The sequence below is a fragment of the Eumetopias jubatus genome, unplaced genomic scaffold (genome assembly GCF_037043125.1).
Source record: "Eumetopias jubatus isolate StellerSeaLion01/CBP00866 unplaced genomic scaffold, mEumJub1_p1.0 scaffold_14, whole genome shotgun sequence".
Taxonomy (NCBI): Eukaryota; Metazoa; Chordata; class Mammalia; order Carnivora; family Otariidae; genus Eumetopias; species Eumetopias jubatus.
In genome coordinates, this window is record NW_028274820.1 from 103,059,180 (window position 1) to 103,073,792 (window position 14,613).

Here is a 14,613-nt window from a genome sequence, read left to right on the forward strand (position 1 = left end):
ATGAGTAGGCTGGGGGCTGGAGTGACGCCCTACACTCCCTTCAGCCCCCCGAAGGCTCCTTCCAAGTCTCCCCCTCCATTCCCTCCGAGTCCAGGTGTTCGAGCATCTTCCAAGCCCCCAGCACAGGATATAAGGGGTAATGTGTCCCTCGGGTCCAGCCCATCCTTTCAGGGGGGGCCTTCCTGGTAAACCCCAAGGCCAAGATCAGCCGGAGAGCCAGACTCATGAACCCTGGGTCAGGCTCTTGGCTGCGGAGCAGACCACATGGCCTGGCAGCCCCAAGTTGCTGAGTCAGGGAGAGGCACAGCCAGGAGGGAGCGGTGGAGGCGGCCTCAGCGGCAGACCCCCCCCCCCCCCCGCCCCGGGGCCTCCCCCCACCCCCAGCACTTCTTTCCCCTTCGCCCTAACTGCCTAACTGGTCCGGGGCTCCGGGCCAGAGGAAGCGCCTGGGCCCTATCCTGGCCCCACCGGAAGCTTGCTCTGGGACCAGAAGCTGCCCTTCCCCATTCAGGGCATGGGCTTTCCACGAGTAAAGGGAAAGGGTTCGACTCTGTGACCTTTAGGTCCCTTCCAGCTCTCGCGTTCCCCCGTGGGTGGCTCACAGCGCCCCCCGCCGTCCTTCCCCGGCCCCCCAGCTCCCTGCCCCAAGTTCTGGCAGCCTCCTGCCCGGGGCCGGGGGTGCCCCACCAGCTGCCCCGTGTCAGGGAGGGGCAGGGAAATCACTCAGGCCAGCTCAGCTCTCCATTTCTCTGATTTTTATTCCCTAGGGTCTGAGCCCTAGGCTGGGGGGGCGGAAGGGGCTGCCCCCGACCCCCGGGCATGCCCGGGTCCCGGCGGGCTAGAAGTAGTTGACCACTCTGCGGAGCGACTGGATGCGCGCGTTGTGGGCCTCCCAGTCGGAGCAGTTGCGGAAGTCACCCCGCTCCACCAGGTACATGCGGCCGCGGTAGTTGGGCTCCTCGTACAGGACCCACCTGGGGTCAGAGGGAGGCCCGGTGAGAGAAGACCTGCCAACAGCCCCTCCCCTGCTCTCCTGGCCCAGCGGGGCTCTGGAGCCTGAACTGGGGGGTGGAGGTGTGGGGGGAGCGCGGCCCACGGCTGCCCCTGACTTGGCCCACCAGCCTTTCCTCAGGCCGGCCTCTCTCCTCACGTCTGATGCTCCCTTTCCCCTCACAATGGAGAGAAAACAGCTTTTTCACCATGGGAAGCAAAGCGGGGCTACACGCCCAGATCTGGCTGCTGGGGTCCCTCCGGGCCCAGGCCATGGGGTGTTCTGACTCTGTCTTTGCAGCGAACCCCCACTGCGGCCCTAACAGTTCCGGCCCTCCCACCCCGAGTGCTCTGCTGTCGAAGGCACTTTCTCCCCGCTGAGACATAGACTCTGAAATCATGAGCCCATCCAGCCCAAGGCCACACAGCCCACTGAGTCGCCTGCTTAGGGCAGCTTCCCCCGCACCCCCCTCTCCTGTCACCGCGGGCCCCCTTCTCCAGCCTGACTCCGCATCTGGAGCCCGGTGCGGTCTGCACAAGGGTCAGGGGTCAGGAGTGCTGAGAGAGGCCCAGCGCGTGAGCTGCTGGGTTGCTCAGGGCCGACCTGGTTTATCCCGGCCCTCCCACAACCCGAGCCTCCCTGCGCCCTGACCTCCACTGCGCCCAAACTGCCCCCTCCCCCGCCCCCAGCCTCCCCACACCCATGGCTGGGCCTCCTCAGTAAACCTCCCCTCCGGAGGCTGTGACTCTGGGAGGAGGAAGGGAGGAGGGGGCCTGGCCCAACCACAGGAGCGCAGGCACTGTGCCCTTGGGGGGCAGGAAGTGAGGAGAATGATGTGGCACATTTCCCTCCAAATGCCCTCCGAGACATGGGTCTGTGGGGACGGGTCAATCCTGGGCTGACTCGGGAACCCGCGCAAAGAAACTCCTGGTATGCGGGAGGCGGTAGGAAGCCCTGCCTGGAGGCCCCCATCAGGCCCCAGGAAAGGCCCTGAAGGAGGTCACAACCAGACCACGTGATCCAGGCCATCGCCTCTGGGCAGCTTCTCCTTACTTTTTTCTTTCTTTTTCTTAACTAGTTAAAGTCACAGGAGGCCAAAGGTGAGTGCTCTGTGGGGAGGAGACCAGAGCCCTGGGTCCGAATGGGGGGGTTGGCCACACGCAGCCGCTGAGTCTCCATCTCCTCTTGGGTAAATCGAGGCCTACAGGAGACCCTGTGCCCCTGTGGTCGAAACTCTTAGCTCCTACCTTCCCACTGTTTCTCTCAAGAGACCCCGGGGGTCCCCCAGGGTGGGTGTAGGGGTGGCAGCGAGAGTCTCAGGACACCTTCCATGCAAAGGCGTGACTTCGGCCTCCTGAGACACAATTTGACCAGCAGTTTTCCAAGCAGATTGTTGTTGTGGAATTTGATCCCTCAGATCCCCGGATACCATCAACTTAGGGCAAACGGGGTTTCCGAGAGGCAGAGAAAGGCAGACGTGACAAGATGAATCCTGATTGAACCAGAGTGACAGAGATAGCAGGAATGGAGCAGAGTTGCCCTGGGACGCTGGGTCAGGGGGCCCCGAGGGAAGGTGGGGGGGTCCAGTTCTTCCTCTGGCTCAGCCACTATCTTCATTCAGTCTCTCCCGTGACCACTGTCTTGAACCTCTTGAGGTGTTCCCTGATCCCAAACCTCAGACACACAGACAGCAGCTGGATCCCTTAGCTGCTGTGACAGGAGCCATGTTCCCAGAGCCCGAGTGGGGCTCTTCTGCAGACGGGATGGGGCTGAGGTCTCGGGAGGCTCTCTGCTCTAGACCAGGGACACTGACTTGAAGCCAAACGCCTGGCTGCCATCCCAGCTGCGCCACTCACAAGCGGGGCAAGGTCACTTTCTGAGCCTCAGCTAACTCCTCTGTAAAAGGAGGTAACGCTATCCACTGGCTTGGTGGATGGGAGATGGGAGATGGCCACCATGAAGATATGGTGGCTGAGCCCGACAGGTATACAGGCTGCCTATGGCTGATGGAAGGAACCAAGTGTGCAGGGGCCAACAGAAGCCAGGCTAGCCCGGGGTTCTGACGACTCTCTTGCAGGAGAGCAAACAAGCCCCACTATGCCTGGGCAAAACACCCCTGGCCACAGCCTGTCCACCAGAAGTGAGCCACCATGACGTCAATCCCCCTGGGAGGCCTTCGTGCCGGGGGTCTGCCTGCTTGGCAGGAGAGGTCCAATTCAAGGGTCCATTTTGCTGGGTAAGTAAGGGGTGTGCAGGGTGGGCAGGGCTACCCTTCTCCGAGCAGGGCTCCCCTGGCTCGAGTAGACCAGAGGACAGTCCATGAGATCAGTCCAATCATAGAGAACCATTAGTTTGCCAAGTACCTCCCTACCTCTGCTCCTACTGTGGCCCCATGTGTCCTTCCGAGGCCTTCTTGAGCCATGGAGGAAGCCACCTCCTTTGCTCCACTGGGGTAGAGGAGGCAGCTGAGGAAGGGAATGGGCCTCCAGGGCAGGGGCCAGGCTGCACCCCCCCACCCCCCGCTGGGGTCTGACCCACCCTGCAGCCTCCCCACACTGGGCTTGTGCAGGGCCCAGCTGGGCTGTGGTCCGCGGCCTTGTGGCCTGTACTCACGCTCCGTCCCCGTACACCTTGATGGCGTTGACACAGTTCTTGGACCAGCCCTGACTCTGCAGGAAGGGGCAGTCTTCCCGGAACTCCAGGCACTGGCCGGTGAAGTTGCAGCCCTCAAAGATTTCCAGGCGGAAGTTCTCCCCGTGCTGCGGGCCCCATGGGAGCGGAGGAAAGATGGCAAACGGCACTGAGTTTCCCTCCCCTACACAGAAGCCCGTGTGGCCAGGAACTCAGAGTCGCCCTGGGCTCTGGGCACCCAAGAGCTCCTGCGCTGGGGGGCCAGTGAGGGCCCGCCACCCCAGCACAAGCATCAGCACGGCACACTGCGTTTTCCGGCACCTTGAGATCTGGTTGGACGAAAGGGCTCTATCGCTTTAAAAAAGCTTCCAAGCCCCTGAACCAGTCCACTCTCCTCTTTCTTCAACTCAAGAATCCAAGGGTTAGAGAGGGCCAGACCACCTGGGAGACTTTGGCCATGCTCTGACCAGGGTCTGGGCCACTGGGCTCCCTTCTAGCGCCTGGACTGGGGGACCCCTGCCCCAGCCACCCCAACGCATTCCTCTGCCCGTCATCCCCACCCTGGGGCCGCAGGCCGGGGGCAAGCCTTTAAATGATAATATTTTACAAACTGTAATAGAACCTTTTATTAAAACAGGAAGCCAAAAATCTAAAACAAATAACAGAGATCTCATTTGCTGAAATCCCTGCTGGCTCACTGGGATGACAGTATATAGCCCCTTCTAAGATTCCTTGCATTTCCAAAGACAGAGGAGGGCCAGCTCCCAGCTGGCTCTGGTGCGGGCAGGGGCTGGGTCTGCATCACAGTTGGCCCTAAGGATAGCTCTTAGGAGAATAGCATTCAAAAAATACCTAGGAGAGTTTTCATATAAATAGCATTATGCAAGATCCAGAGCCAGCCATGTTAATTCCTTTTTCCAAATGTCTACGGCCTGGTGGAAATACTAAGAAAGCATTCTTACAATTTGAGATGCCAAAGCCCAGCTGGTTTTGTAACCCGTGTAGAAAAGAGAGAGCCCCTCCACCCCCCCCCTACACACACGAGGCTCCCTCCCTGGGGTTCCTCAGATGTTCACTAGCACCGCCTGGCCCCCATGTCCAGGGAAAGATCCTTCCACAGACACACGGCTGAGACTCCGGTGAGAATCTGGTTCAGGAATCAGCCATTTCCCACCTGACCATGTGGACCTCCCAGCAGCTCAGCTGGCACGTGTTAACTTGGGAGAATCCAAAGGAATAGGAACGCCCGGTCCTCAAAGCAGCCCCTCCCTGTAAGGGCAACTAGACATGAACCGTCCTTCACCCTGGGTAGCGACACCCCTCATATGCTCTCCCTACACACATCGGGCCGCTTGTGTGGCTCCAGAAGACCTGCCCCCAAATTCCCGAGGACTGGCTAGTGACTTAGGCCTCCTCCTTCAGTCATTCCACGGTCAGAGCATCAAAGTCTCTTGAAAAGCACTCGAAGATGACCTGCATGGGTGGATACCCTGGGCCCAAATCAGCCTGGCTTTAGCTAAATTCTCCCCCATCTGGTTGCAAATCCAAACTTCTATTATTTCCAACAGCATTTTAAGTGGAAAATGCAGCAAGATGTTGGGATCGGACATTGGAGGTGGTTGCTTGATGCATGCCATTAAATGTAGGTATAAAAACTTGCAGGGGCTCTCGGGTTCGGTCCCATGCCATCCCACACACAGGGGAGTGGCGGGTCTGCATGGGGTCATCTCTCCCTCTTAAACATCCCATGGCCTCGTCAGATCTTAAAGTTGGGACGGCTCCCAGATTATTCGTCCCATGTCTGAGCAGCACCGACCCTCGGTCCCTCTGGCAGGAAGCCCCCAGCCAGAGGCCCACTTACCATTCCTATGGGGCGGCAGGAGCCCATGTGGTCATTGTGACCATTCCAGCGGAGGAAGTCGGGGTAGTCTCCATGCTCCAGGATAAATTGCTGACCCCGGAAGTCGGGGTGATCGAAGCAGACCCAGGCGCCACTCTCCACACGGATGGAGTTCACCCGATTCATAAAGCCTCGGTCCTGGAAGTTGTCACAGTCCCCGTAGACCTCCAGCTTCCTCCCGGTGAAGTGCTTGCCCTCATAGAGGATGATCTAGAAAGGTCAGGTTAGAGGGCTCGGGGTCAGGGGCTTCTCTTCTTTCAGTTTTGGGAGCAGACACCTGGCGTCCAACACCCTCGATTGAACCCTGATTCCCAGGCCCGCTGTGCACAGTAGGTGCTCAACACCATTAGCTGGGTGAAAGAACGCATGGATGGTGGGCTGAGGTCAGACCCAGGGCCTGGCCCTCCCCACCCCGGGGGGCTCACAGTTGAGCAGACAAATTTCAGAAGATATTTGGGGACAGGGAGTCCCCCTAGTCCCTGGGCCCATTTGAAAACAGGCTCTTTTCAAACTCCCATTGCATTTTTTAAAAAGATTTTATTTATTTGAGAGAGAGAGAGAGGGAAAGCATGGGCAGGGAGAGGGGCAGAGGGAGAAGCAGGCTCCCAGCTGAGCAGGGAGCCTGATGCGGGGCTCGATCCCAGAACCCTGGGATCATGACCTGAGCCGAAGGTGGTCGCTTAACCGACTGAGCCACCGGGGCACCGTCCCACTGCATTTTTAAAACTCAGTTTTTGTTCATTGTTAAATCATAACATCCAAGGCAGTGTTTTTAGAAGAAAGCATTTCACCCACAACCCCACCATCATAACCAAACATTGAATTACCAGAAAGTCAGGTTCCTGGGACTGGGCCCCTTAGCGGGAGAGGCTAAATGCAACAGAGCCAAGTCAGGGCCTGGTGTGGGGATTAATGGCTAAAAAGGGGGCTTTTTCAATGTAACTCATCCCTTTGTTTACTGGGCCACCCCTTTGGGTGACAGGCATGTGTCAGAGCTGGAACACTGCCAAACCAGTGGTCAGTTCACAGCATCCTATGGCAATGTAACACTGACAGGTTCTCCTCGTCCCTAAACTACACAACACTATCGGCCCCAAAGTTCATTTTCTGCCACGGAGCGTGAAATTCCAACCATGCAATAACTCTTTGGGTTTCTAGAATTGTGCTCCTAGAAAGGCCCTGGCAAAGTACAAATAACGGTGCCTGGAGGGCTGGTAACTGCTGTAATCACTTGCCCTGTCACCGATGACTACCCTTCTGGGCCCCCTGGGCAGAAGCTATGAGAGCCAGGGTGTGACTTCTCAGCTCTCCAGGTCCCTCTGGGGCCCGGGGGGGGGGGGGGGGGGGGGGAAGGTGTGCAGGGGCATGATGGGCTCTTGGGATTGTTTGTTATTGAAGCCTAACCAAACCTGTGCAGACTGAGTAATGTTCTCATCCTCTAACCTTGACCGTAGCCCCTGGAGACCAAAGGCTGCACCTCATTAGCTAGGGGAGGGAGCAGAAAATGGGTGGGGGAGATGCGAATTTGCCACCTTCCCGCACCAGACAGGTCTGGTCGATGGCGCAGAGAGATTCAGGGGGTTCCGGTCGCCCACCAGATTCCAAGATCTCTCAAACCGCCCCCAGGGCCAGTGCTGGGGGCCGTGGGAGACGGGGACCGTCCCGCCTCCCACACCAGAGAGGCCCTCTGCTGGGGCCAGGCCGCCCAGTTTGGGTAGCAAATTTTGTCAGTTTTGCTCAGGTTTCTGGGATGCTTTGGGCGCCTCAAGTAACAGCTTGGCCCCTGCCTCCCGAGGACGAGGAGCAGCGGAAGGCGGCGGGTGTCGGGCCGCGCGCGGGCGGCGTCCGTTACCGTCGGGCCGGGCCGGGAGGGGCCCCACTCACCTTTCCCGAGCGCTGCGCCATGGTGTGCCCGCCCCGCCCGCGGCCGGCCCCTATATAGCCGGCCGCAGCCCTGCTGGCTCAGCGCCGCCCGGGACAAAAGATTTGCTGGCCGGCGCGTTAGTGCTGGTCCGGCGCCCTAAGCCCGCAAGGGGCCGCCCCGCCCCGTCCGTGGGACCGAACTCCACTCCCCCCCACCGCCATCCCCACACCCCCGGCGCCGCCAGCCCCGCCGTGCGCGCCCCGCCCCCTGCCCGGGCTCCGTCGGGGGCCTGCGGGGTCACGGCGGCCCCGCGAACCCCCAGCCAGCCCCACCGCCTCCTCTGTCTCTGAGCCCCGGCCGCCCGCCGTCCCTGCTGAGTCAGGGGCACACACACGCACACACGTGCGCGCGCACACGCACACGCCGGGCCCCACCGCTTCCCCTCTGCCTTGGGGTTCTCCAGCAGTGCCGCCCCTCCCCCTTCCCTCCTTGGGCACCGAGCCTTCCCGGACCTCCCGCCCCCTCCCTTTCTCACCTGGTCACCCGCGCTCAAGCTGTGACGGAGGTTTTTCTCTGGACCAAGGATGGAACCCAGCTCCTGGGAGCAAAGAAGACAGCCCTTGACCGCCCCCCCCACCCCCCAGCGCCTCCTGCTCTGGTCTTAGCCCCCAGCCCCACCTTACACTTTCCACGCCAACGGCACCCAGTCGCTGGTGGCCCACCCGCCCCGGCATCTCTGTGCCAGGTTGTCCTCCCCTTCCTTTTCCCCTCCTGTGTTCTTGCTCCCCGAGTGCTGTCCCCCCACCCCCACCCCAGTGCTCATCCTCCATCCCTTTCCGTGTTACCTGCCCTGCCCCGGCAGTACTTGCTGGTGGTCCACAGTGCTCTGTACCCAAACCACCCTGGACAAGGATGAGTTTAGGGAAACAGGCAGCCCCATGGCAGCATGAGACTTTCTCAGGGCACAGAAGTACTTGGCACTCAACAAAGGCTCACAGATTGTGAAGTGAACAGAGTCAAACTGAAGCCCACAAGATGTGCAGCCCCGGATTAGGCTGGGGGGATGAGATGTGTATACATAAAACAATGACTCTGGTCTTTAGCTGGGGCTGGGGGCCAGCTCTGAGATCAAAGGAGACAGAGCTCATCTGCACAGGGGGTGACCCCAGGGGGCTTCACGGAGGGCAGGGCAGTGGGTCCCAGCGGATGCTGTGGGGAACAGTCTGAATTGTTTCTCCACTTTCAGGGAAGAATTTTGAGCACATTTCACAGATGAGATGCTTCAGGCTCAGAAGAGGAGGTCACGCAGTTCTTGGGGTACATGGTGACCTCGCCCCTGTTCTGAGAGGCTGTCCAAGGATAGGCCTCTCAGCGGCCCTGGCCCAGCTGTTGCCCCCACAGGCATCCACACTGGCCAAACCACCCAGTCCAACGTTTGCCTCCCGACACGGGCCCTGTTGGGGAAATGTAATTAAAAACAAAATCTCCCCAAAAGCCTGTCCGTAAAGGTAGAAAAGGAAGAAAACTGTTGTATTATTGAATAAATAAGCATTAAGTCTGAATGTGATGTCCATCACAGGCCATCCGCTAAAGAGATTTCAAAAGACGAGGAAATCTCAGCCTTTTTATCTAGACAGGCAGATGCAACATATGTGTTCTTAAGAGAAATTGCTGATTTTCTTGTATCTTTGTGCTTCGAGATGGGTTTTGCAATTCAAAGTAAGGTGACAGCTGGAGCTAAGCCAGTCCTCTCCTTGCAGGAAACCAGGAGGTGGAGAGATATCTTCCTTGATGATTCCTTTTTCAAAGAGGTGGCTCCCAACTCCTGGAGGAAACGTTCCTGAGTTTTCAGCCTGGCAAGCAGCTTGTTTAGCCATTAAAAGATGTGCATACATGTAATAAGGACAAAAAAAAGGGGCACCTGGGTGGCTCAGGTCATGATCCTGGAGTCCTGGGATCCACCCACGCATTGAGCCCCTCATGGAGCCCCACATCAGGCTCCCTGCTCAGCGGGGAATCTGCTTTTACCTCTCTTGCTCCCCCTGCTTGTGGTCTCTCTCTCTGTCAAATAAATAAATAAAATCTTAAAAAAAGAAGAAGAATCAAGAAAGAAATTCTAGAAGAAAAAGGAGGGATGGCGGAGTGCCTGGGTGGCTCAGTCGTTGGACGTCTGCCTTCGGCTCAGGTCATGGTCCCGGGGTCCTGGAATCGAGGCCCGCGTTGGGCTCTCTGCTCAGCGGGAAGCCTGCTTCTCCCTCTCCCGCTCCCCCTGCTTGTGTTCCCTCTCTCGCTGTGTCTCTCTCTGTCAAATAAATAAAATCTTAAAAAAAAAAAAAGAAAGAAAGAAAGAAAAAGGAGGGATGGGAAGTCTCTTCCCTTATTTTCAACCGGGAAAATTAAGTCTCTTATTTTTTTAATATAAACTTTATTTTCTAGAGCAATTTTAGGTTCATAGCAAGATTGAGCTCCAAGTGCAGAAAGTTGCCATATACCTCCTGCCCTCCCCAGCCTCCCCATCATCAGCATCCCCTACCAGGGTGTTATATTTGTTACAACTATGAATAAACACTGACACATCATTATCAACTGAAGTCCATAGTTTAATTTGTATTTGCCATTACAGCACCAGGGCCAGAGCCCACAGACAATGCACCTAGGTGATGTGGGGGAGATTCAAAACACAAGCAGCAATTTCAGGCGTTTTCTGCAGAGTATACATGAAAAACAACAAGCCACAGCCTCACTAAAAGAATTGGTAAAAATAAACAGGTGGATCAGATTTCTTCAACTTTAACCTCCATTCCCCTATCCCAGCACCATGTCTCAGTTCTCACCCAGGATTTTCATTATAAGGAGGTCAGGCCTGCCATGGCTCATACGAGGTATTTGTGCCCAAGAAGAATCCCTGCCCCAAATAGCTATCTACACATGCAAACTCCAGGCTGGCAAACCTCACCACTGCAGAGCCTGGTCTTTGAGTGAGTCATCTTTAATAGTGCACTGTTAAAAGGAACCTTGAAATAGGTGAGATCTTAAGCCACATATGACTGTTGGTTGGTGACAAAATGCTAGGAGAATGGCTCAGAATAAAACGATGACAGTAGAAGGAGCAGAGCTAAGGATGCCGTCTTGATTTTAAGAAAATCTCAACAATGTGCAAACTTAAAAGCTTCGAGTAGCTGCTCAGTGTGGGAAAGCTGCAAGGCATGTGCCGATCCAGTGTCCACCTGCCCGCTTCCATCCCCCTGCCTTGGGTTTTTGTCGAAACTCTTCCCTTTTGCGGTAAGTTTGAGCATAGAGAAGTCTGGAGAGTAATAGAAGGAATAATAACACACCCATTACCCAGCTTTGTTAAATCTTAACATTTTGCCATTTTTAATGCCAGGTTGACTTTTTTTTCTTTAAAGAAAGAAGTCATCAGGGGCCCCTGGGTGGCGCAGTCGGGTAAGAATCTGAGTCTTGGTTTAGGCTCCGGTCTTGATCTCAAGGTTGTAGGATCCTGCCGGGCTCCGAGCTCAGGGAGGAGTCTGTTAAAGTTTCTCTCTCCCTCTCCCTCTGCCCCTCCCCGCTCTCTCTCTCTCTCTCTCTCAAATAAACAAATACAGAGGCACCTGGGTGGCTCAGTCGTTAAGCGTCTGCCTTTGGCTCAGGTCATGAAGCCAGGGTCCTGGGATCAAGCCCCACATGGGCTCCCTGCTCCGCGGGAAGCCTGCTTCTCTCTCCCACTCCCCCGGCTTGTGTTCCCTCTCTCACTGTCTCTCTCTCTCTGTCAAATAAATAAATAAAATCTTTAAAAATAAATAAATTAATTAAATAAATACAACTTAAAAAAAAGTCATCAAAAGGCATCCTTCTCCAGAAATACCCACTATCCTGATTTTTATGTTTATTATTTCTTTGAGTGTTTTCATACCTTTACTATTTGTGTACCTGGAAATAAGGTACATTTTACAGTAGGCTAACACTGTACAGGCATCCTTCTGCAATTTGTTATCTTCTTGTTTGTGACCCCAGGTTCTGAAATAGTGAATGGATAACTCTTGGTAAGTTCCTCAGAGAACCAAGTAAACTCTTCCATCTATTTATCTAGTACATTGCATGCTAGGAAAATTCAGTGTCTATTAAAAACAAGAAAGAATACAATGTGTTTGGGGTGAAATTGTGGGACCGTGCCTTATGGCTTGTTGCAAGATATCAAGTATCCCGGGGTTCTACCCACTAAAGGCCTGTCCCTCCTCTATCATTCTGACAAATGGAAATACCCTCAGATGTCCAAATGCCTTCAGGGGCCAATCCCACCACGTTTGGGAGCCATACCTCTGTGTGAAATTGCTGGGTGAAGCACGAGCTCACCTCAACTCCACTGGATGCAGCCAAGGCTGCATGAACGCATGAGTGAATGAGGGCAAGCACACCAACGGTGCAGGGTTAGCCATCGGAATGTTTGCCCGGGCCTCGGTTAGTGTGTGCCCAGAAAGTGCACTGGGCAGTTTGGGGACAGCCTCGGTCCTCTGGACACAATGACCTCTGGTGGACAGGGAGGGAGGGAGCTCCTTTAGCCAGAATCTGTGCCCTTCTAAGGGCGGGGGGCGGGGGGCGGGGGAGGGAAGGACTGTCTGTGGACCAGCGGGGTCCTGAACCTCCTTGGGAGAAGGAGTGAAATCTTCCTGGGGTTTGCTCAGTGCCAAGCCCCACTGCCTGGGGTTCCGGCTCCTCCCTGTTTCAGGTCTACTTCTAGGAGACAGAACACATCTCCCTCCCAGAAGAGGGGCCAGAGGTCTCCAGTGGAGGGGGCGCGTATCGGATTAGGATAGGGAAGGAAAAGGTGGGAGTGCCAAAGCTGAACGTTTGGGTTCTGGGAGACGTCCCCTTGGCCCCATCTCCCACCCGAGAATAAGCGGGCTTGGGTACGTGCGAGGCGCCGAAGCCTGACCCCCTAGTGGTGGTTACAGTAACTACATCCCCAATTGCTGGGGGCGGGGCAGCGGTGTGGGGGGCGGGGCTTGGAATTACAATTCGTTCAACCGCAGGGACAGTAATTTCACAGTGTTTATACAGCCAGGGACCAACTAACACAACATATATTGCGCCACTTAATTCCTTCAGCAATCTTCAGAGGCAGGTGTTATTAACACTCCCACTTTGTAGAAAGGAAAAGTGAGACACGGGGTGAGTAACTGGCCCGAGGCCACAGAGCCAGTAAAGAGTGGAGCTCCGATTTGAATGCGAAATCCGTGCCCTTACCCTCAAAGAGATTACAGTTCGTACATTCTCCCAGCATTCTGCTGTTTTCCAGTATAGCTCGTCTGTTCCTGTCCTCGTTTCAGACCTTCCTCCTCCAGCTCCCCTCCTTCACCCCAGTCTTCAGCATTGCCTCATCTCATGACTCAAAGGCTGAAGATATGCCCACTTTGAGAAATCCATCCAAGCAGTAAACAGAGAGCAAATAAAGAATTATGAAAACACATTTAAGTGATATGAATGGAAGGCGGATAATTCCAACATATACTAAAGGACATTCCAGAAAAGCGCCAGCAAGAGCAGCAGAGCGCACCCAGCTCAGTTGGTTAAGCATCTGCCTTCGGCTCGGGTCATGATCTCAGGGTTCTGGGCTCCAGTCTCGCATTGGGCTCCCTGCTCAGCGGGGAGCCTGCTTCTCCCTCTCCCTCTGCCTCTGCCCCTCCCCGTGCTCATTCTCTCTTGCAAGCGCGCGCTCTCTCTCTCTCTCTCAATAAATAAAAATCTTTAAATTGGTTTCGGCTCAGGTCAAGATCTCAGAGTGATGTGATCGAGCTCCGTGTCTGGCTCCCTGTTCAGCAGGGAGTCTGCTTGGGATTCTCTCTCTCCCTCTGCCCCTGCCCCCACCCCTCTCTCAAACAACTAAATAAGTCTTTAGAAAACAAAAGAGCAGTAGTGAAGCCCTATTTGAGGAGGTAGTGCCTCAGAACTTTCAAGCATTGAAGGAGATCCTGAACTCTGAGAGTGCACTCTGAATACTGAGTACTGAGCAAGATAAATAAAAATAACTAGCACATCTAGACACACTGTGGTGGAGCTCCAGAACAGCGGTTAAAGGGCAGATCTTTGAAGATACCAAAGAGAAGAGCTGCGTCATCCTTCCCTGTCCCCCAGAGCAGGGCCCTTAGGTGTCCTCTGAGATTCCACAAGCCCCAGCCTGCAGGAAGGATGGCCCCACCGAGCCACGCCGCCCTTGGATTGCCTCCTGGCTCTGAGCCTCAATCCCCTAATCTGGGAAAGGGGCAAGTAAAATCTCTCCTCCACAGAACTACAGCAAGTAAGAGTGAGCAGTGTGTTGGGGGTGGGGTGGGGCATGGCAGCGATTTGTTTCTTTACTTTTTCTTTTAATATTTAATACCTTTTCATTGTTTATTAATGACCACTCGTGACAAACCTACATCCCTCTACGGTTCTGTAGTTACTCCATTTTACAGATGAGTAAGTTGAGTCCCAGACCCAGGCCCAGGCCAACATTTTTTGTAGGGCCCCTGTCTATATATAATTTGCGACACCTGAAATCAGCACCATGGCACCAATCTTGGGGGCCCAGGCACAGGTCAGTGGAGGTTTGAATCCTCCTCAGCCCGTGTGCTTCCTCACACATGCCTGCTCGCTCGCTCTCCTCCATCATAACTGCGGGAGCGCGTGTCCGGACTCGTCTCCACCCCCTGCCCTCCCAGGGCCAGCGGACTCATTCCTTCAGTATTTCCAACCTAACACCTGAACAAAGGGACCCAGTCCAGTTCGCGTGGGGCCAAGTGGGGTCCCAGCCCACTCCAGCAGGTCACAGGGCACAAACCACAAACATTGGTACGGGCTAGGGGAGGGGTGCTGGGGGGAGCGTGAAGGGCAATGGGGGGCAGAGGCCTGCGTCCTGGCTTCAGGCCCGTGCTCCTTTCACCTGGTTGTGAGTCTTGATGGTGGCAGAGAACTGGGGAGGGCGAGCCTGTCAGGTCAGTTGGGGGCAGAGGCAGAACAGGAAGAAGGGGGGTAGGTTATGGGGCACAGTCAGCTAATACTAGCGGGGGTCACGATTTCCGTAGCAGCATCACAGGATGAAAAGTTTGTGGAGTTTACATTTGGAGAGGGGTCTTGCTTTTGGAGCAAAACTATCTGCAGCAGGAGCTCCACCCCAGTGTGGGGAAAAGCTGACCACCCAGCGGGCAGAGGGCAGGCCTCAGGACCCCACCTACTGGCAGGAGCAACAGA

The 14,613-nt window shown here is 55.7% G+C and overlaps 1 protein-coding gene and 1 long non-coding RNA gene across 3 annotated transcripts; one reads left to right on the forward strand and one right to left on the reverse strand.

The window, feature by feature from the left end:
- Positions 1 to 528: 528 nt before the first annotated feature.
- Positions 529 to 9,295, forward strand: LOC114198013 (uncharacterized). The gene is made up of 3 exons (XR_003607003.2): positions 529 to 931; positions 3,069 to 3,227; positions 9,147 to 9,295. It is a non-coding gene; the product is annotated as an uncharacterized LOC114198013 (long non-coding RNA).
- Positions 839 to 7,427, reverse strand: CRYGN (crystallin gamma N). 2 transcript variants are annotated; one of them, XM_088018336.1, is made up of 4 exons: positions 7,407 to 7,427; positions 5,485 to 5,732; positions 3,605 to 3,760; positions 839 to 974 (listed from the first exon to the last, which is right to left on the reverse strand). In XM_088018336.1, the coding sequence occupies exons 1-4, from the start codon at positions 7,425 to 7,427 to the stop codon at positions 839 to 841; spliced, it is 561 nt and encodes a 186-aa protein (XP_087874462.1). The 2 variants fall into 2 exon arrangements, with proteins under 2 accessions (XP_087874462.1, XP_027945062.1); XM_028089261.2 differs by having other exon boundaries at positions 3,605 to 3,750; positions 5,484 to 5,732.
- Positions 9,296 to 14,613: the final 5,318 nt, after the last annotated feature.